At 39.3% G+C, this 24140-nt stretch overlaps 1 protein-coding gene across 2 annotated transcripts in view; it reads right to left on the bottom strand.

Moving 5' to 3' along the window:
• OSBPL10 (oxysterol binding protein like 10) overlaps window positions 1-24140 on the bottom strand; it is a 124903-nt gene that overhangs the window by 61315 nt on the left and 39448 nt on the right. For both annotated transcript variants that reach the window (XM_037386535.1, XM_037386534.1), the window contains exon 4: window positions 14975-15166. In XM_037386535.1, coding sequence (XP_037242432.1) covers window positions 14975-15166 — 192 coding nt within the window. The remainder of the gene's footprint in view (window positions 1-14974; window positions 15167-24140) is intronic.

The raw sequence follows: 24140 nt of genomic DNA, 5'->3' as shown, positions 1-24140 counted from the left end.
GTTTCAGGGGCATCATCCATGACACAGTGATTTCCACCTCCCTGAAGCCCAGGAAGAATGACTTTAGCCATATTACCTCAAAGGGCAAGCAGACACTCTCCGTTTGTCATACAGGCCTTGTAGAGCTGGCCAAGAAAACAAGTAATGTCACCAATCCTGTCTTTCTGTATAATGATATCAATGGCTTCACACCTTCCTGCTCTTCTTCTGGAATATAAAACCTGTAGAAGATTCTTCAGACCTCCCCAGCCACAACCTGATACACACATGAGCAATTTAAATTTTAACATATGGAATTTTTCTTTTTTGGTATTGATCTTGACACATATTCAAATCCTTTTATATTATTAACTATTAAGATACGCCTACCAATTTGTATGAAAAAATCCAAAACACTCCAAAGGAAAAGAAAAATATTCTTTTAGCACTGAGAACCCACAGAAATTCTGTATTGTCAAGTTCCTCTGTGACATACTGGAAATCATTCATCAAGGAGACATTCGGCTCCATCAGTTAATAACACTTTTTCTCTGCTGTAGTATTCTCTGGGCACCACCACTAGCAGCGTATTGTCTGCCTACTTCTCTCTAGGCAATTCTTCTGAAAGATTGAATGCAGTGATTTTTATTTTTAAACCCTTTCCATTGCTGACTGCATGCAAGTTGAACACAATTATTAAAAACATGGGAAAATAAACAACACTGCTTATATGAAAAACAGAGCATCTGTAAAAATAAACAGTTGTGTGGGAAAAGCTTTAGACTTTTAAATAGTATCAGAAATGCAATATGGATCACTTTCTTACTAAGTTGGCTTGCCCTTGTGAGACGTTTACTGCCTTCAAAGGCTTGGAAATAGCCAGTTTGCTTTTTCACTTTCGGAGGGTTTTGTTGGTTGGTTTGTTGGTGTTTTTTTAAAAATTAATTGTTATATGAAAACACAGTATCTCCCTCTCTCTTTCTATTACATACACATATACAGTTTCTGGAACTATTAGTTTTAGACAAAAGCACTAAAACAAAAGGATATTGGAAAAAGACACGAGACCAGCTTTTCAAACCACCTTAGAATAAGTCATAAGGGGTATGAGTCAGGACCTTGGTTCTCATTGTTAAACAAGCATATACCACAGGGATTTGGTTCTTTTCTTGTAACATAAAACACGGCTTTTCTTAAAAGCAAAAGCAGATAAGTGACAGAAGAGAAGAAAGTCCACACACAAAAAATAAAAACCTTCGAAGACATTGTAAACCCAATGCATTGAGTTGCCATCTAAACATAATATAGTCATCAATTCTGACCTTGAGCAAGGACTCCCATTGCAATCTTGACCTGTATATCATCAACACCACCATAAACAGTCATATTGTAAAAATTAAAAGTTAAACCAGACAACCAATACATGTAAAAGTAAAATATATAAATACACATGTACCAAATATGTATCAAAATGTGAGATATAGATACCTGGAACTCCATTGTCACTAATCATACTAGTCATTAATTTGACACACTAGCTACCAATTCAGATCAAGTTCACAATTCTCACTTAGCATTACCATGAAACTTCCCTGCTTTCAACTATTTGTTCTGAAAAAGGAAAGAGCATAAACATACATGCAAAAAGACTACTGCAAATACTGTTAATCACCAGCTCAAAAGGTACACCTCTCCAACTGAGAAGTCTGACAAATTAAGGTAAATCCTACAACTGCAGTAAAAGTGATCTTTTCTTTATTTCCCCAATTTAATGCATTTTTATTTTGAGTTAAGCATTTATACCTAACCACTGCAGAGCAAGAGAATTTTTGCCTTGGCTTAACTTCCAAAAAGTCTTCTCAAACTACTCAAGGTCACCTGTTACGTGCATGTTACTACTTGACAAAATAAGTTTTCTGATAAGGATTTATAGACTTCTCCCTCTTCTTCAGTAAAGTCACATCCATAAATCTTTTAATGGGATTCCATCAACAGCATGCAAGCTAGGAAGGCAAAATTACAGCTTAATATATAACTAAAGTGAAAGAGATATACACAAGGTTACTGCAATATGTAACACAAATCTCTTATAAAGAGAATTCTGCATTTCAGCCTTAAAAGTGTGTAATGTAGAAACACGTACAAGACCAGATGACCACAAGCATGCTTGAGTTCACAAGAAACGTATCTGTACACTTCGCTTACTATAAAACCTTGTCTTTTGACAAAAAAAGAACCTCCCTGAGCTGCAAACAGAAGTAAATTCTACCCACAAAGCTTCGGTCTGGATCAAGACCCACAGTAGCCTCTGTGAACATTACTATGCTAATGAGAAAAAGTATTTTAAGAAAGGATCCTAGAACATACCACGTGAGATACTCTGAAAGTATCTTGGAAAGATGGAACCAGATAATGACATCCATATCAATTGCCCCTTCTTGATTACTGCTTCCTTCCCATTACAGAGAACAAGCACTTAATTTTCCATTGTTGTCACCTCAGGGTAGCAGCTGGCTTGACCTCAATTATTTTAAAGAAGCAAACAATGAACAGTAAAATTGGAATTACTTGTTATATAATAGTTATTAAGGCTTAGACACATACATCCTAGCAATAAAGCTTCAAAGGAGCAAGTTAATTTTCACTTGGCATCTAATTTGCAGACAGAAACACAAAAGGTGACGGAACAAACCGAACTATACCTCTGACAATCAGGATGGCAGCTAATCACCATTTCTTTTCTTTTCAGTCCTTGCCTCTGCTTTCACAATTCTATTTCTTCCCTCGGAGGAGAATGAGAATAAGCTCCCCCCACCCCCATCTGCTATTTTGTTCTCATTTCTCTAACCAGGAATCCACATAATGTCTGTTAAGGGAACAACTGAAAAGCAAGTTGCTACTTTATCTTCATTGTCTCGGCTAACAAAACATTATTTCCTTCGGGGTTTTGCTTTGGCTTTTTTTGCTCAGCCTTCTCATCGGCACTCCACAGGGTGGTTCCTTGTGAGGAAAACGTTACAGAACAGAGAGCAAATGTCATTAGGATTGATTCTAAATACCAAGTCTAAGACAACCAGGAGAAAAACAGGTGCGGAGGAGGCAGTCCAGCTCAATTGTTTCCCGCTCTTAGCTACTCTTTCCAATCTGCTGTTTCCATTGATGATGATGCTGTTCCATTGGTCGCCATCAGCACCTTCAGTGGCTATGAGATCTGCAGGGACCTCAGCACAGGATTTACATGCCAGGGAGAAGCTGTTATTTACCAACTCCTGTCATACAATTTTTAAATTGGCTAGTTAATTTATTATACATGTGATCCTTTGCTCCATTCTTTACACATTCATTTCCTATTTTTTATTTTTAAATTCTGTAAGTTCGACACTTGCTGCATATTACTCACAACATACTATCATTCTGTTTTGTGAAGACAACATTCATTCATCATTTGATGGACTACAGACTTGCTCATTGGTCTGCTGTCCAGTAGCTTACTAGTCTCACCACTAAACTCCCTTGCAGTTAGTTGCACAGCTATAATAATCACACTTAGTACTTTGTAGGTCTGCAAACTATTGCTTTAGCCCATAAGGTTGTTGGATTTGGGGGAAGGAGGAAAAAGGGAAGAAGGGTCTTTTTTGCTGATGGGTTTTAGAAGTCTTAAATTTTCCTTCCAGTACCAAAGGAGGAAAAGTAATCTACCTTCCCAAGAAATTCTCAGTCTGTTGCACCTCAAATATACGGGAGGAAGCTCCTCCTTTCCTTCAGTGCTTCAAAACAGGCAGAAGCTCAGCAAGAAAAGAAGCTGAATTAACTACCTGTTTTACAAAAATATCTCTTTGTTCAGAATAACGAAAGACAGATCTATCTTCAAATACTGAAGAGCTATGACATCTGTAATTGTCCATGTTCTCTGGGACTTTATACAGACATTTTATTTGGATACAAAACACTCCCAAGGACAACCTGACTGTCCACTGTGAGTTTCTACAGAATTCTGCTTCTTACATCAGGCAAATAGAGAGACATCAGAGAGGTTCACAGTCGTTGCAACACATGTTAGTAGTGAGGTTCTAGCAGTTCTGGCAGGACCCCTGAGAATATCTCCAGAAACTCAGCAAAACAGCTCACCTACTTCAGGCCAAAAGAAATCAGATCCTTCTCTTTGCTACCTCAGGCAGACTCCTTATGACACTTCTTTATGACCACAATTCCAGACTTAAGGTTAAATTAAGGTTAAACTCATGCTCTCTGTACTCAATCTGTCCTCCCCACCTGAGAAATGTTAGTGAATGACAGAAAGGCAACAAGGAGTGGGGCAGAGCAGTGTTAAGAGAAATTACAGAAAAGACCTTGCGTCCACAGAGTTGAAGTAGGATGAAGAGTTCAAATACTGTCAGAGTGTTCTAGCAGATGGACAATTTTGCATTTTCTAAACTAGAGAATGCTTTTAATCTTAATCAATACTCTAAGATATTCAGCTTTCCTTGAATGGTTTCGTATTTTATGTCTGTAAAAAAAAACAAACACCAAAACCAAACAAACCCCTCAACAACAACAAAGCAGCCCCACACTACTTCTCCTGTCATCATCAAAAATTTGCTAGTTACTCTGAGAATTCCTTCTTGCTGCTTAAGATCTGAGGAGAACACTTCTCCCTTCCACACCAACATAAACATCAGGTTCTTCTCACTGTAGAAGAGAGTGATATACAAACAAACCAAAGTACTAAAACACTAGATGAAAATAAAATTCTTCTGATAGTGTCAGCTATCTTAAAGAGTCTTACACAGAGATACTGCACAAGCTTTTTAGTGAGAGCTGGCTGCCATAATAAATACTCAAATGAAAGCATGGTTCAGACAAACTCTATCCATAAGCACTACTTCTCCCTACAAAGAGGGAGTGGGCTATACACTTTCTGCAAAATGATCAGTACCAATCTAGCACGGGTCATTTTGCTACTGGAGGGAGATGTCTGGGGATCAGGGTCTATTGCAGGAGACATGACATTTTCTTTTTCACCTGTTGCGTTAAGAGTTCCATGACATTTGCTACCAGTATAAGGCTGTACTAAAACACAACTACTAAGTGCTAAGTTCCCCCCACCGTGAGCTCTTTACTTCAGCATTTGCTAATCTACCTGCTATATTAACCATATCCTATTAACAGTCACCTACTGAGACTTACTATTTACTATCAAAGATGATTCAAGGGGAGCGGGGTGTTGGGATCTTGAGGTAAAACCACAGAGAAGAGAAAAAGCAGACAGTGGCTGCCAAGGTTATTTCCCCCACCCCAAGTTGCTTCCAGCAACCCAGAACCAGAAATAAGAGAAGCAAAAGGAAGGAGAGAACACAACTTTATATATGCATATAAAATAGAACAATTGAATTCTGTTTTACACGTAGAATTAAGTGACTGTTTTGAAGGTATACAAAAGCTGGAGAGTGAATTCCCTTAAATCCGACTGCACTCCAGCTCCTTTGGGAACCTACCACTTACTTAAAATTTAATGAAATATTTTAATAACTGTAAAGAGTAATCTTAGCTTCTCTGCAATTGCTTAAGAAAATGAATGCCACAGCGGTCTCTGAATGTAGCTGTCATATGCACTGTGTTATCCCTAATTTAAAAATTGCCATTTATTAAATGACTGAAAATTAACATCTTTGCAAATACTCAATGACTATTAAACTACAGCCTGGAAAAACAATTTAATAAAAAGAAACCATGTTTGCATCATTTATATTTTTCAGATGGAGGCATCAGAAATAATGAGCCAAGTTCACTCTTGACATAACCTGCACAGACAGTGTAATTTTAGTAGAACATTTGCTCTACAATTCCCACAGCAACCTTAATTCTCCCTGCCTGTGTATCAGGAATCCAGGATGACTTAACGTTTGCATAAATACAAAATCAAATGCACAGAACAAGGTGCACTCTTAGTGACCTTAAAGATATTGCAAAGGCAAGGTAAAAATTCACAGAACACAAGTGTATTCAGCTCATGTTTATGTGATTTAGTAACTATTGGTTTATAGTATTAGAATAATTTACATTTCCTCATCACCAAAGTGAGACAGTTAATGCTACTTACTGAGTAATTTTTATAAGCACACACACATTTACTACTTCGGAATGTATTAGACTGACACTCCCAGAGATTCAAGGATCCCCTGAGGAGACATGTTTTTACTGATCTTCGCAGTACTAACTTGAGACAGAATAAACAGATGTAGGAGATGAGGCTTCTATAGCCAAGTCAAAGAACCTCCAAAGGAACTGCTACAGAAAATACCAAATAATTTCATCTGTTCTTCATGTTCTCAATTCATTTTTTGCCTATAAGGATATGGAGAGCAGCCAATCACACCAAAAATTGCTGTACAGCCAGAAGAACATTACTGCATGCTTGCGCTGGTATTTTTATACTGTACAAGGAACACATATTTCTAGAACTGGGGCCAATACCCATTCAGAAGAAAGTGCAATGATAAGATCTGCAGCTGCCCCTTTTAGCCCTCAGGTTTGAAACTGGTTTATACTGTTACAGGTTTAATAATAGAATCATTTAGGTTGGAACAAACCTTTGACGACATCAAGTCCATCTGTGAACCCAAGACTGCCAAGTCCACCCCTAAACCATGTCCCTAAGCACTGCATCTATGTGTTTTTTTAAAGACCTCCAGGGATGGTGATTCCATCACCTCCCTGGGCAGCCTGTTCCAGTGCTTGACCACCCTTTCCGTGAAGAAATTTTTCCTAACATCCAATCTAAACCTCCTCTGGTGTAACTTGAGGCTGTTTCCTCTTGTCCTGTTGCTTGTTACCTGGGAGAAGAGACAGACCCTCACCTGCCTACAGCCTCCTGTCACGTAGTTGTAGAGCGATAAGGTCTCCCCTCAGCCGCCTCCTTTCCAGACTAAACAACTCCAGTTCCAGCAGCCACTTCTCCTAAGATCTGTTCTCTAGACCCTTCACCAGCTCTGTTGCCCATCTCTGGACATGCTCCAGCACCTCAATGTCCCTCTTGAAGTGAAGGGCCCAAAACTGAACACAGGATTCAGGGTGCGGCCTCACCAGTGCCGAGTACAGGGAGACAGTCACTGCTTGGGTCCTGCTGGCCACACTGTTTCAGATACAAGCCAGGATGCTGCTGGCCTTCTTGGCCACCTGGGCACACTGCTGGCTCATGTTCAGCCTCCTGTGACCAGGATCCCCAGGTCCTTCTCTGCTGGGCAGCTTTCCAGCCACCCTTCCTCAAGCCTGCAGCACTGCCTGGGGTTGCTGTGACCCAAGTGCAGGGCCCGGCACTTCTCCTTGTTGAGCCTCATACAACTGACCTCAGCCCATCAGTCCAGCCTGTCCAGATCCCTCTGCAGAGCCTTCCTGGCCTCCAGCAGATCAACACTCCTGCCCAACTTGGTGTTGTCTGCAAACTTACTGAGGGTGCACTCGATCCCCTCATCCAGATCATCAATAAGGATACTGAACAGGTCTGGCCTCGGTACTGAGCCCTGGGGAACACCACTTGTGTCGGGCTGCCAGCTGGATGTAACTCCACTCACCACCACTCTTTGGGCTCAGCCAGCCAGTTTTTACCCAGTATAGAGTAGACCCATCCCAGCCATGAATAGCCAGTTTCTCCAGGACAACACTGTGGGAGATGGTGTCAAAGGCTTTACTAAGGTCCAGGTAGACAACATCCACAGCCTTTCCCTCATCCACTAGGCAGGTCATCTTGTCGTAGAAGGAGACTGGGTTTGTCAAGCAAGACTGGCCTTTCATAAACACATGCCGGCTGGGCCTGATACCCTGGTTGTCCTGCACATGCCGCCTGATGGCACTCAGGATGATCTGCTCCATAACCTTCCCAAGCACCAAGGTCAGGCTGACAGGCCTGTAGTTGCCTGGATCCTCCTTCCTGCCCCTCTTGTAGATGGGTGTCACACTAACTTGCAATCTTCTGGAACCTCTCCAGTTTGCCAGGACTGTTGACAAATGAAGGCGAGCTGCTTGGCAAGCTCCTCTGGCAGCTCCCTCAGTACCCTTTGGGGAGATCCCATCAGCCCCATAGATCTGTGCACATTTAAGTGGAGCAGCAGGTCACTAACCATTTCCTCCTGGACTGTGGGGACTTCATTCTGCTCCTCCTCATCCCTGTCTTCCAGCTCAGGGGGCTGAGTACCCAGAGCTTGCTGTTAAAGACCAAGGCAAAGAAAGCATTAAGCACCTCAGCCTTTTCCTCATCCTTTGTGGCAATGTTTCCCGCCACATACAATAAAGGATGCAAGATTATCCTTGACCCTCCTTTTGTTTCCAATGTATTTGTAAAAGTATTTTTTGTTACCTTTTACAGCAGTGGCCAGCCAGAGTTCTAGCTGGGCTTTCGCCTCTCTAATCTGCCCCCTGCATAACCCAGCAACATCTTTATAGTCCTCCGAAGTTGCCTGCCCCTTCTTCCCAAGGTGGTAAACTCTCCTTTCTTCCCCCCAAGTTCCAGCCAAAGCTCTCTGTTTACATTTAGGGCTGATGTAATGTAATGCCCCTAAACAAATTATAATGGCTCCTGTTAACACACAGCTGGGAGCTGCCCTTTCAGTATCAGCCAGCTCAGCTGCAACTAAGCTGGCAAACATACCTGCAACACAAATTTTTATTATGATACTTCTCAATTCAAAAAGTGTTTCTAAGCACAGTTAAATAGTAGTAGCTGTAGTATAACTTCCACAAACATGTTCTATGCCAAATAAATACCAAAAGCTGAATTAAGACTTAAGGCCTCTTTCACTTTCTGTTGACTTCAGTGGATACAGAACTGCCCCAAAGGTTTTCTGCTGTCTTTTCTTCGCTGCCACTAGCCAAGAAGAAATCATTGCTTTCTGAGAAACAGCTATGGTTTTGGTTTGAGTTTTCTGCAAGCACTTTTTCATTATCTGTTTTAGAGTGGAGATGTTAGTCCCCGTTTTGCACACCTTGCTAATTAAAATGAAACAATTATGACAATGAGTTTGCAGACAAATGAAAATGTAATACATACAATACAAAAATAGTATAGATGTAGTGGTATTAAGATGTAACCTATTAAGTAACTTACCTAATTTTCTGAACAGCATTCGTCTATAGTTACAGACTACCTACTTTGTATATGATACGATGCACCTCACTAAAGATGATCAAAAGGATGACCCTTTACCTTTAATTTATTATGAGGGGTGGGCATGTGTGAGGTAATTTAAATACAAGCCCAGACAAAACTGGAGATCTGTAACTAGCAAAGGTTCCGCCTCTGTGTTCTTTCCCTTCCTTTTCCAAAATTGCCGCTCACTGTACCACCATTATTATTTCTCCACATGAACAGAACACAGGACACTAAGATTTCAGAAGTTAAATACTATGAACACTTTCTACAGTGTCTATAAACTACCAAGATGAAATTCCTTGGTCAGCCAACTGAGAAATTTATAAAGTGTATTTACTATATTAGTTTTGAAATACAGGAAAACTCTAGTTAAAAGTATCAACCACAAACTGCCACAAAGAAAACACCACAAAGCTACCTCTCATACTAAAACATGTCTAGAAGGAAAAACCAGACATGATTTTAGGTAACTACTTTTAAATCTGCCTAGCAAAGGCACAGCAGCACAGACTTCAGCAGTGCTAGTGCAGCTACAGTCCATGGTTATCAGGCCTCTCCCTGATAAAGCACTGACACTTACTAGGTCAGAAAGACTGAAGTTAGCATAATTTAGCAGCCCATCCTACATCTACACCTTTTATTTAGATGAACGTGATGAGACCAGTTTCATCTTCTAAAAGCAAATATTTCATTTATTAGCTATACAGTCCTGAAGGTCATCTTTGTCACAAAGCTAGCTCTCATCTTCCTACACTCCAAAATCAAGATGAGAATTCTAAGTGAAAGCGACAGATCTAGTATGTAGCATTTCTCCCTACTTAGAAATTTATCAAACTAATCAAAATTATACACACTTACATAAATACTTGATTAGTGGTATTCTTTTCAATGTTCTTTGTGCATACTTCACACTGTTTATGCATGATCCTGTATACATCCTGTTAAAGGATCCAAATCAATTTTCTTACATGCGTGCTTATCATACTGCCTCACACAACCTCAATAATATGCCAAACAATAATATGCCAAAAAATACAAAAATATGAAGTGCTACAGCATTCTTTTTGCTAGAACTGGCATTAGATTATCTTATCCACCGACCTTTCTTTTTATGTACATACTTCCAGAGAAACAAAAGGAGAATGAAAAAAAATGAAATTAAAAGCAAAACTTGACTTTTTCAAAGCTGAAAAGTAATATTTGTCACCGAAGCAAAATCATCGGGTTTTCCCCTACTGTCGGCTTAAACTTTTACCATCAACATACTCACAGCTTAGCTTATGTCTTTGTTCACATATGTGAAAGTCCTGCAGGTCTGAATGCTTCCCCAACTCGTTCAAGTACTGCATCTGCTTTTTTACCTACAATGCTGCCTGTGCAGTGCTGCAATTCCGTTACAGAAAAACAGTTCTCCATGGACAACAGTATCCTTTTTCGCTAACAGTAGCTAGCCACAGTTCCTAATTTTGCTATCCAAATATTAGCGACCTGAAGACATTCACTTCTCACTTGAAAATCCCCAAAGTGTTTCAGAATCCTCTATTCTTCCTAGTAACCACATAAAACTGGACAATTGCAGCCCCACAAAATTGCAGGTAAACCTCACTCCATGAAGCCCTAGGTGCAAGTCCTAGATTTTCCTATATTGTAAGGGAGTATCAGCTAGTTGTATAATTCGTGCAGGAATCAAATGGTAACCACGTTTATATATGGCACAGGACATGCAAGAAGGAGTAGGACTGTCATCTTACCAAAAATCAGTCCTTTCCAAATTCTGGAACTGCCCATGGGCACATAATATAGATGTCACACTGGTAGAGGCCACATGAAATCTGGATCTCACTGTACCAGATGTTCAGAAACACATGCTGATGACTAGTCCACTGTAGACTATCAAAAGCTGTACCAAACACCACATTTCAAAGGGATCAGAAATTCCCTTGTCGACTTTTTAAATTTGTGGGGGCAAATTATTTCTCTAGACTTCTTTCAATTAACTCAATTTAATTTCTCTAAACTTCTGTAAATAATTAATGTAAGTTACTACAAAATGTTCACATACCGCCATACTTGGTTCTTAACATACCGCCATTCTTGGTTCTTTAAGAACAATGGTAACAGTGGTAGAGGTCATACAATAGTCAGACATCCTCAGCCAAAATAAACACCATTCTAAGATTAAGTGTGCCACTATAATTTTGTTCAGTGACAGCTAAAATTTAATGCGAAGTATGGTGTGGCCACTTGGCTTTACATTCAGTTAATTTTAACCACCTGCAGTAAAGAATTCTGCAAACATAATTCTTATCATAAATTGCTAAGACAATAATAAAATTCATAGTTTAAAAAACAGAATTTCATTTCAAGACCACACACACTTAGGTTACCATAAAATCTCTTACTAAAAAAATCAGATGAAACACCCCTTTAATGGTAAGTTATAGCCCAAATAAAGATGTAGGATCTCAAATAATACCACATAAAATGCAACACATAGCAGATCAGCTCTCCCAAATTAATGTATGGTGAATTTTAGTTTTGATATAACGTTCCATAAATCAGTATGGACTGGACTATTAACATCAAATTAATATAAGCAAAAACCCTATTTAAGAGAATATTGTTATTTTAAACAAAAATGTTACATTATGATGGGAAGTAATGCTCCTGAGCATCTTTTTAATTCCATGCTATTAGCTTGAGTAGTATTAGCAAGTAGCTTGAGTATATAAAAGTTTTTATAGCAGCCGAAAGCTCCATATTGATGCTCTATTTTAACCTACACATTTTTTAAAATGTGAAGTTCTAATTTCACAACAAACACTTATTATATGCATCATTTTGGAGACCTACACAGTTGATTCTACAACCTTTATAGAATTCTGCATGTCAGCTTGGTACTAAATAAACCTCTCTGCTATAATCTGTTTTACACTAAAATTCTCTATGCTGTCTCAAAAAAACCCCAAAAAACAAACCAACAAAAAAACCCAGCCAGAGCAAACAACAGGAGGAAACAATGTGTTGTTTATTCTTACTATGAAAGGAAAAAAAGAGAAAAAAGAACAACCAAATATTACCAAATACCATTGCTTGATGTCAAATGTAGGAGTACATTTTGTCCTATTTGCAACAAGGAGTTACACATACACTTCACTGTTTTCAAATAACATGGCCAAATCAAGAAAAACTGGTCCAGATTGAAGTAGCCATTTCAAGTTCAGCACTTGCCAGGGATGTTGTCCAAGCTAGTGAAGACTGTACGTCCCAAGCAAAGGATGCCCCTTCTGCAGCATTCCCTTTTTTCACAGGTCTCGTATTACATATGAGTAGTATTACCATAACATTGTTTTAAAACAATAAAAAAAAATACTTCCTGCTTCTCATTTTCCAGAAGCATATAAAGTCTTTCCATTGATTCTACTACTGTATTTTAGAAGATATTTTAGCGCTATTTATAGTACAATAAAAAAAAGCTTATTTGCATGTCAAAGCTTCAGTAACTTCATTCTATAAAGGAAACGCTAACAGATCTTTAATCCTTTTGCAGTCTCTTTCCTTCATCCAAATCATACCAAACAACTCCCAAACAAAAAGCGAAGATTTAAGTGTTGAGAAGAGGATTAACTCTCTTTTACTGCACTTTTAGTTCCTATTTCTCCTTGCTTCAGATTAAAAAAAAAGGACAAGAACAGACTTAAGTGCACTTTTCTGGAGGCCTCTAGACCAGTCTTTATTCATAAATTTAACAAGGGATGGTAGATCTAACAGTCAACGTTGACACACATAGGGAACAAGAATATTCCCTGAAAAAAACAGGCAGCGTATACCGAAGTCCACTGCATTCACTCTGAAAAGAAAAAGCACAGAGCATGCCATTGAAATGAAATCTGCCTGCTTCCTTATCCTGAAAAAACAGACTTATCCTTTCATAAGATTGAAAAAAGATCAGTGAAGCAGCCACTTTTTACATGAGACTGGGAAGGAGGGCAGGAGGACCGATTTTTCCATCGATACGCTCTTTGTTAAGCAGCAGCGCACACACACAAAAAAATTCAATACACAAAAAGGTAAAGTTCACACACCTCCTTATAATTTTTTTTTATGCACTGTTTATCTTATTACCATTTTCCCCTCCCTGAAAAACACTCATTTCTTTTAACCTTCAATCACTACCGTATGTTCAATATCTAGGATTTTTTTATTACAGCCCTCTAAGTGGTTCTCACAGGATTTGGTGCTGCAGCTGAGGTATCACTCACATCAAACATAGCAAAATAATTATCTTCCACCATTGCAGATTAAAGTACTATAATATTTACCTTTTTGGAATGACATCACATTGCAATACACTGCAAACAAATGAGCTGGCAACCCCTAGGCCTTTTCTGCAGGTATGATACCTAGCCACTTATTCTCTGTTTTACTATAGGCTAGTATTTATTCCTTCCCAAGTGCAGTTCTTTGCATCTGTTGACTTCTTCCCTTCCCAACTTACTATGATCAGCACATACACTAATTCTCTTTTACATTCCTTTCAGCCCTACCCAGCTTCATCTAACAAAGCTGCAACAGCTCCTACTGTTTGTTTTACTAATGGGTTTAATGCGCACTCTGAATTCAGCCTAAGAGAGCAAACACATTTAGTAAGGTAGAAACAACTTGGGGGAGATGATTGGTAAGCAAAGACAACATATTCTCATGAGAAACAAACAGATGTGTGTTTTCTATAATGTAAAGAAAACGTGGGTGACATTCAGACAGTGTCTCTTCAGAGCAAGGAATGATTGTTGTTAATACAATACAGGATTAATTAATACAAAAGGGAAGTTTTCACTTTTAATGTTACTAGAATAAAAACGAGCATTCTTCACTGGGATGTGTAATTTGAGGTTTCATTCTGAGCACACACTAAGAATTTACTCCATTCTTAATATGAAAGGTCTCTATTTATAAAGCATTTTGGGAGCATAAACTTAAAAGCAGACTCTTCAGATTGCAACATAAGGGACTGGGGTAGCTATTTTAAACCCATGTAATAAAAAAATGCTTTAAAACAGCTAGGCTGTCAACAGTTTCTTTTGTAGAAGGGGTGGGAGGGGGACCTACAAAGGTAGTATTAGAGAACAGCAAGAAATTCAGACAAAGCAAAAATACCAAGGGATGAAAGAAAAATAAAAGTGAGTTCTGTGGAAGTCCGCCAATACTACTTAAGCTTAAAACTCTGTATTATTTTTGTTGTCTGGAAGACAGACTTAAATCAGTATACAAGTTATACTTGCAAAACCCTGGTAAAGGCATTTTGAAAGAAACATACTTTTCATGTGTTTAATATGGCCCCGTGGTAGAATAATGCTTTGTCCAGCAATAGAAACTTGACAACAAAGTTAAAACTATAGCCATATAGAAACAAACCACTGAGTGTGGGGAGCTGTGCCTTCTTTCACATTAATTCATCAGACTTACATGGCATTTTTTTCTAGTTATATTTAAATGCTTCAGGGCCCTCTTTCCAATCTGAAAGGTTTTGCTGCATGCAGCTTAAGAAAGATATTCCTCCTGTACTGCAGCACCACTGCAAAGTCTGGGAGCTGTGGCCCATATACTTCCCCTTTTAAGCATGTGCACACACTAACTTTAACATTGACATAAAAAGGCCTGGTTACACCAGACTTTAAGCTCAACCAGAACTCAAGACTGCCTTTTTCTCAGCGAGGGGATCAAAACAAAGCAGTCATACGTAAAGTAGGAAACAAAGAGAGTTGTTAAATTGTCAGACTTAATTGCTTATCCTAAAGCAAAATAAGCATTTAGAAGTTACAGCAAAACAGCAGATTTTTTCTCTCTTACCTCTCTGACTTCATGGAGTTGACCAGAACGCTGGCTCTTCGCTCTTCGAGCAGCCGCAGGTGATTTGTGATGTGTGATGGTTACAACAGTTGGCCCACTTTGATTCATATGTTTCTGGCCACTAGGAGATGCAGAATTAACTGTCCCAGGCGGCAGCAGAGATGAGCTTCTGCTTCGTGAGGATGAAATGCTCTAGAAGAAGCAATGGGATGTTGATATTGGCAACCCTTACACAAGGAAATAATTTACAATTCAGGCTACAGGTTTGTGCTGTTCTACTTTCCTCACAAACCTAAATCTGGAGGTGTAACTGTACTCAGGACTGATTTATTCCTTCTGGACCATCTGCATTGCTCAGCAGGGATCCTCTTGGAAACACTGTGGCTACTGCCTTTGTTTCCTGGATTGTCTGAAATTGGCCTTTGCAAAAAGCTTCACAAACTCTTACAAATTAAGATGCTGCTAAATTCTTACAACCATGCTTTTTAGAGAAGATTAGGAAGATTTTGCAGACAGAGTAATAGCAATACCAACACAATTTCTTTTTTTTTAATAAAGCCATTGACCTCTAAGTCACCAAACTGGTGTGAACAGCAAGGAAGGAAAAAAAAAAAAATCTTAATGCTTTCACCTGATGAAATTTCTGAAACAGTGCAGTGCTGTTTACAACATTAGAGAAGCTGCAATTTTGGTAAGGCCAACTCACACACCAATAAAACATTAACAATTAATACAAAACATGGCTTTAAAAGTCAACATGTTTTGGAGTAAGCTTGGGATAAACCCTAAATACAGAAAAGGCCGGAAATAAATCTCCAACAGTATCTGCAGTGGGAATATTCTTAACATATAACTTACAAAATCAGTCTGAACATTCAAGAACTTTCTTTGTTCTGATCTAACCATTTGTTAGTGTTGCCATCTTGGTTTGTTTCCCGCAGCCCTCAAACCGGCATTTTCCTGAAGGTCTTTAGGGCAGCAATTCTCAATCAGGCTCAGATGTGCACTAGAGCACCATGGGACATCACAAATAAAAGTGCAATATAAAAGAGCTTTTTCCCTTCTATTGGAACTGCTGATTGCATCTGTAATGTTAAAACTGAAACAGAGTAACTCTTACCACATAAAACACAAAACACTTCAGAAAGTGACAGCAGTAAGAAAGTGAACTAAATATACAGCCCTATGGGTGAAATACCTTTACCCAAGTAATGATGGCAGCCTTCAACATTGCTAAGAGTTACCATCAACATGAGGTACTACTGTTGGGTCTGCCAGCAAGTGCACAAAAATATTACTTGGGTACAATCTCTCTTCTTATCCTTTACAGGTCAAACTTTGTAATTCTGTGGTAATTTCATTAAAAGTCTAAATTGGGCACCAGGTTACCGCTGCACTGACTGTAAATGACAAGGCAGATTATCTGGCATCTGCCAAAGAAGGAAAAGTAAGTTACATGATCCCTCTGCCACCCCCCCACAAAACTAGACTTCAGACTTTTTGAGGTATTTGAAGGTTTAAAAAAATGGGTTATCACATTCCCAGTGTGCAAAGAGCTGTTATAGAAATAAGCATTATTCCGTTGATCTGGATTTATGTTTACAAACACTTCCAGGAACGATGGCCTAGCTCTGTTTTTGCAATGAATATATTCTTTACTACCATGACTAATAAAATTATCATAATAAGCATCTGTAGAATCAGACATTCAAAAACTATCCATCCTGGCTGATAATTCACAATTGCATTAAAACTGGCTTTGACTCTAAGGTAAAAAAAAAAAGCACTGGGGGTGGAACTTGTCAGAAGAGTACAGAACTTTTGCCAGGTTTTTAATTCATCTTCCATTTGAAAGAGCATTGCTTAGACATAGCTAAAATAAGAGCCAGAGGAAAAGGTCTTTGGAAAAAACAAGGGAATGAGGGAAATTAGGGGCAACTGAATTTCCTTTTCTAAAACCAACCTTAGTATATAACAACAGAATATGTTACTGATGAATAACTTAGTGATGTTTCTTTTTTAAACTGACATCAGAATACTTATCAACTAAATTTAGGGTACAGACAAAGAACAAGATAATTTCTTTTGTTTTCAGCATAAGATCAACTTCCAGTTTAAAAAATTTATTTTGATTTTAGAATAAAATCTTCCGAGAATCACTGACATTCTAGTATCGTGCAATCACGATATTAAAAATACACCACTGCTACCTTCATCTAGCTGAACTGATAATAAAGATAAAGAGCACACATGTAAAACAGTGAGTTTAGCCATTAGTTTTGCTTGAAAGACAACATCATTCTGTGATAAATGAAATTTGATTATAGTTTTGTTTTGGGGTTTGTTTGGTTTGGTTTGGGTGTTTGTGGTTTGTTGGGTTTTGTGGTTTTCGTTTTTGGGGGGGTTTTTTGTTTTTTTCTTTTTGTGCGGGGGCATATGGGACAGGACAGCACCATGAAAGTACAGATCTGCAAATTACAAAAGTAACATAAAACAAATATGGAAAAAATCCATGCACTGTTTCTCTTCAAATACAGAATCAGGAAGGAATTCTAGGAGAGAGTTAGCTTTCAGAAAAAACTGCTGCCAAAATTATCTCATTCAACCTACACACTTTTGAGAGATACGTTCATAAATCGAAATGCATGTACATTCTAAGTTAATATCTATATCATTGATAGTATTTAGCAACTTAATGCTGTTTTTCTTCAAGACAGTGTTTCAAACTGCAATGAACTATCTGCAGCCAACCCATGGATCACAACAGACACCTTGACTGCAGCTCACACCTCACATTTTCTCTCATCCTGCCACCTAATATGATACGCCTTTCACCAAACCCCAGTTACACTTGGGAGTTATAAATTTAATAGTGAACTATTAGTACAAAAGCTGCTAGCTAGCTACTTTTTTTTTAACTGGTTCTGTATCACAAATAATTAATGAACAAGTTTCCAAGAAACAAATACGCCCATCATTTTAGGAGTCTCTTAATCCAGACCAGGGTTGGTTTTTTTTCCCCTGCAAGATTTGCTCTAGCTCAGGGGTCCTCAAACTACATCCCACGGGCTGGATAAAGCCCCCCAGGGTCCTGTCCTCAATCCGGTCCCCGGTATTTATAGAACGCCCCTGGCCCTCTCCGCCCCTCCCCCCCCCCCCCCCCCGGGGGTTGTGGGGGGAAAACCAAGCAGCCGCAGATGACTGCCTGCCACGCGCCAGCCCCCTGGTTAAAAAGTTTGAGGATCCCCGGGCTAGTTCATATCACAAGTCACCGGGACACACCAGCTACACCTCTAAACTGTGACTCGAAGCAAAATAAACAGGCTGCAGGACCACAGTGCATTTAAGGTGGCTTTTCATTAAGTCTCACAAAGGCACATGGCGGCTCACAGCAATTGTTGGTGGACAGCCATTTAGGGCATCGAGTTTGGGAGTCAGTGGAGCTGGAGAGAAAAATCAAGAAGAACAGGCCATCTATAGTTTCAGTAGCGGGTGGTCCTCAAGAAGGCTGTCCTGCTACAGGGACACTAGATAAACTCAAAGCTCTACATAGGAAGTGCACAGCCTGGCAAGGTCTGACCATATTGTGTCGCCTGGTGTGCCGGCGTGCCTTGCCCTACCGTAGTGCTACGTGATCTCTAGGAAGAGCTCACCTCTGCTGGTAAGCCTCTCCTAGAGTCCTCTCCTTCCCCTCTCAGTACAAGACAGTTACCAATCCTACGCAGCTCACTGAGTCAGGAAGATTGCCAATCTTGAGCTAGCACATACAGCCACAGTCTGTGCCAAGTATCAGAGCCAAATACATCGGTTTGAAAGGCTCCCACAGGTCTATAAGCATGTCTTTTCCTCATGTCTTCATTTTCTGTCCCTTTATACACTTTATCCATCTAGTGACCCAATGTTTCCAACCAGTGTGCCAGAAAACTACACCAGTCCACGACACAAATCCTTTTGCATCTAATTTGGGATAATTCTTTAGAGAATGTTTGTAACATAAAAACCCTAAATGAGCTCAGCACCAGGACCTCTGGCTATCCATGAAGCCACCCCTAGGCAAGGCCCCATGATAAATGTAAAAAATCCCAACCTACAACTTGCAAAAGCAGTCACACACAAAGTGCAGGTGAATGTCTGCAGGGGCAGTTTCTACAACCACTCAAAACCTTTTGAAGTGGGGCTGCGCTCCACAGTGCCGCAGAAAACAGCACCAGAGCAGTATGCCTGGCCGCCCAAGGAGACGGGGGCGACAGCTTATTCCTTCTGACAGCTTCTTCCTGCCACAGCCAGGAGAGGCCTCTCCAGGAACTACACACTCAGCCCCTTAGGCACTTCTCAATTTTACAACACCTTGTCAACACCTATGTCCCAGCCAAATACTTGACTCCTCTTTCGCAGAACTTTTTCAGCTTAAACACTGGGAATGACAAGCATCTCTTGCACTGACACATAACTGCGCAAAAATGAAAAATTTCCATTGTTGTTAAAATGTTGAAACCTATGTGATATTTTCTGCAGCTAAAAAAACTCTAATTACACATCGTACTACAACAGTCATTAAAGTCACTCCCAGGAAATTAAAGCAGTGACAGTAACTGATGGATCTTTCTTCATTCCTAATGCCCTGCTCTTCCCCCTAGCGCTACTGGTACAACTTATCTGCCCCTCTAACTATTATCATATCTCATTTTCTTGGTCCTACTACTTTCTGGTTTGCAAATAAATAAAAGATAGTGAAAAGTCTGATGAAAGGAAGACATAAGCTTTTCAACAATTAGTAATACATGGTGCTAATAATGAGTCAAGAAATCCACAGGCTGAAGCATCCCAAAAGGATTACAAATATTCTTTCCTGAGGCTACACTTTACCATTGCTCCAACAGTTTGCCTGCTAATAAAATGAAACTAGTAAAAGAATAATAAAGCAGCTAATAAAAGATTAATTTGTAACTTGCGTTCATCTTGGCTTTATGATCTAAAGCTAGCTAAAGTATACTTAGCTAACATAGATTTGGGTTAAGCTCTTTATTTTAGTAGACTGTCCATCTCCTAGATAAAAAAAAAAAAACCAAACCAAAAACTTATAATGAATGCTTCCATTTGGATATCAAAAATCCAAACAATTAATATAATGTAACTGTAGAACAATAAGTTCCAACTATACTAATGTTTTCATGACTCATTCTGCCTAGGGATTGCCCTACCTGCTCACAAAGAAGCTGAAATGTTTTTCACCATTTATCAGAAGCAAACAGTTTTGTTTATTTTGGAAAGTAAATGGTGTCTTCCAGAGATCAATAAACTAATTTCTGAAGTGAATTGTCATATCTGTTTATGGCTGATAAGGATCCTTTTCACAGGCACTGTGCCACAGATGTTTTCTACAGAATAATAAATACTGAAATGACATTCCTTTACTCCTCTGCGTATATATAGCACAGAACCAACCCCTGCATGCAGCTTTAGAGCAATAAGAAGTCACACACTATCAGAAAGTAATTACAATTTTGAGACATCACTGTTCAGTATTTTAATTCCCATCTACTTCTTTTCCAATGCACCCTAAGTAAACACTGCTAGAAGAAAAATATGGACAGAGATCTGTTTAATTTACATTCTAATAATTCACAAATATTAAAATGCAAATGACTGAATCTACATAACATCCAAACTTCAGCACTGCAAAGGGACCAGCTTGTGATACGCTTTGCACGTTTGTGAAAAGCACCATCTACGGTACTAACTTTTCTGACAGACTATTATAGTACTTCATCATCTGCTTTTAAGCAAGAGACTACGATAATCATTCCATCATAAAAATCTTTTCTTCATCAAGAATTGAGTGAGCTTATGTTCAGTCCTAAATGGAATTTTTTTCTATTTCCACAGGATTTTGAAAGCAGAAAGCTGTGAGCAGCTCTTATCTTCATGTATCTTCCGAAGGGAGGAAAAAAAGATATCAAACACACACGTCTACAGCCAAGCACCGCTTCCTTCTCAGCAAAGCATGTTTTAATTAGAAGCACCATCCTTTTAGTAGACTTTTATAGGCCAGTGATGAGAGCGGGAAGCAGACAAGCATACCAGAGGAGGGAAGAGAACTTGCTCAAAAGGAAAAGAGGTTTGACATGCATAAAAATAACCAAAACAACACTCACATAGACTTGAAACTTTCACTAATTTGCTTTATGGAAACAGTTACCATGCAGATGTTAAAAATACCCAGTGAAGAATCCATTTAGAAATTTAAAGGTATCTCCACAGCCATTCATTAATAAGGCAAGAAGAAATCTGATAAAACCAAAGATCTGTGACAGCCATTCTTTCAGCTGTGGGGAAAATTATGCTATCTGCCTTATAGTGATTTGATAGAAGTGTTGACCTTGAACTTTCAGGCACTACTACAGGTGCTGCTCCACACTGCAGCTAAACTGCCACTGCAGCTGCCACTGAAAGGGACATGTTTGGACTTTTTTCTCCACCATCTCTCCATGCTGGCTCTGAGGCCCATTTGGCCTCACGGAAAGCCACTCCAGGGAGTTAAACCAGAAGAGAAACAAAGACAGACACACGTACAGAATTTTCTGCTGGTTTAGCTCCCCAGACTCCTTCTAAAGGGCTGGATGATAGTTGTAAGAGGCATCAGGAGCACTGCCTGAAGGGAAAGGGAGCAGGACAGTCCCTCACAGAGGCGTGCAGTCATCAGGATGGCTCAGTTCTAAATACAAAGCCTCAGGCTAAAACAGAGAAAGGTTAGGTTTTGGGCAGATCCATTTCAGTCATCCTCCATCCAGGAGTAAGACAAGAGCTGAGCCTTAACACCACCAGGGGCTGCTGGAAGCAGAGGCCAGATTCCCCTACATCAGTGCTCACCTGACACCTCAGTGAGCTGGACAGAGCGCCAAGTCCTTTTCAGCAAGATGCCATTTTTTCCCATTTCTGATGCCCAAGGTAACAGAACCAGAAACACAACAGAGCCTGCACAAAGGGTGGCAGCAGAAGGAAGGCCATTTCCAGCTCAGGGAACCCACAAATGAGTTCAGCTGAAACATGAATCCACACCATCCAGTTTTGAACAGCTCACTGTGCAGATCCAAACCAGAACCTGGAACAAGGGGAGTCTACCTCCTTATTCTAGCACAGATCTAAGCTGAAAGCTACCATCTGAATACAATTTAAGACAGAAGCTAGTTCAAAAGGTAGTGGTTTCTGTTCCCTGCCACATTCCTGACATGCACTGAGAAACAAAAGGGTTATATGCCAATCCAGCAACTGATCCACACATTGGAATTAAGAGCTAGTATAAGAACCCATGTGTTTGTTTCTAGCAGTGCTTTTACAGCCACCATCATTAAACAGTCAAGAAAAAAGGGATATGAAACAGAAGATCTAACAAGCTTGTGACAAATTATGGATATAAAATTATTCTTGGAAGTTACCAGAAAAATTATGCATAAGCCTACTTCTTATTGGAAGCATTTTACATCACAGACATCAAACTTGACTAATGCTTTAATTAAAACTTGTATGATAATATTCACTTAGAATGGTCTAAAAAACCAGCAACCCTACCCAGACATAAAAGATTTCTTCCAATACAGTGTGATTTGGCCCTTCTGGAGGTTGAGCAATCTGTAATTAAGTAAAACAAGACTTCATGGGAATACCAAGAACATTAAGACTACCTTACAGCATGGGAATTATTTGCCAGAGAACATTATCCTTTTAGTACTTCATCATTATGATGTAAAATTTAATTAAAACAAAGTGACAGACAGCTTCTGTTACACCCACTTGTTAGCTGTACAGCTCACCTTTGGACCACTGATTAGGATGCAACTAAGTTTAGTCACTAATATACAACTTTTTTCTTTTTTTTCTTTTTTTTTTTTTTTTTTAATCACTGCTTTGCTCAGTTTCCTCCACCACTCCAGTCCCCAGCTGAAGCTTTAAAGACAGTGAGAACAGCAAGTCATACAGTAACATTTTGATGCAGGCAGTAGCTCTGAAAAAGAAAGGAAACCAGTGCTGATCTGGATCCAGTGCAATTAGAAGGAATACTGTCCTATGAATATTTCATAGAAATAGTGACTCAGCTTCAGCTTTGAAAAACATTCTCCAAATTCTCATGTCTTCCTATGAATCTCCTTCCAATAAAAGCTAAAGATTTCAAAAAACACGTTTGCTCCCCAGTATGAAAGACCTGTAGCTAAGAGTTGCTTCACTGGTATTCTTAGGAACATTCCCACTGCTCGCCTGGTCATCCCATTATTTTTCCCCCACTAACCTGTATCCGACTTGCATAAGATAAAACATACCTCTCACTGCATATTTCACACTTCCCATTCCACCTCCTTGTCAAGTGTATGACTCCTAAAAAATAGCTAGAAATTTCTGCCTCCTGTTCTTCCCATGAAAAAGGTGAGTTTAAGCTGTAGAAGCAGCTGGAAGCAAGTACTCAGGCTCCAAATTTCCAGATGCAGAAACATGCCTGTTCTCAGCAGAGACAGAGCTTGGATTCTTTTCAAGCTCCAAAAGCTTAAAACACACAAGTATCTATCTGCCTGTTCCTGACAGCACTATGAGACACAGACATTTGAAGTTATCACTTACTACAACCCTTGAAGTATGGGGAGAGGGGAAGGAGAGAGATCCAGTCCTGCTGCCAGTAGAGTAACCAATCACACCATGACAGTCCTACCAACAAACAGTATGGCTATTTTAACAAAATGCCAAAAATACAGATTTCTCTCAAGTCCTCAATTATGCAAAAGCAAATCAAACATGTACCCTTCCCTGTGTCATTACAGATCTTTCTACGTAATTCCAGTCCCTAACCCCAACACAAAAGAAACAGTAAAATTGCTAAGGTAACAGCATGCTATTTCATGTAAATTTTAAATATTTTAAATTAAATATTTCCACTCTCATGTGAATAATTATTAAAGCACCTTCATCTACAAGAGAAGGAAAAAAAATAATCATAAAAGAAATGCAGCAGTTCTTGCTTCTCCTACCTCCTACCAGGCAGTGGTTTTGAAGTAAGAAACTTTGAAGAAAAAAAGAGGTTATAGAAATGGATTTTTTTCTAGTTTCTGGAATCTTTGTGAAACACCACTCCCTTGTAACCAATATCTGATCTCCAAAGTCTAATTATTGTAGCATTAAA

The sequence above is a fragment of the Falco rusticolus genome, chromosome 4 (genome assembly GCF_015220075.1).
Source record: "Falco rusticolus isolate bFalRus1 chromosome 4, bFalRus1.pri, whole genome shotgun sequence".
Lineage (NCBI taxonomy): Eukaryota > Metazoa > Chordata > Aves > Falconiformes > Falconidae > Falco > Falco rusticolus.
Note: the sequence above shows the minus strand (reverse complement) of the source record. Positions and strands in the feature narration are given on the sequence as shown.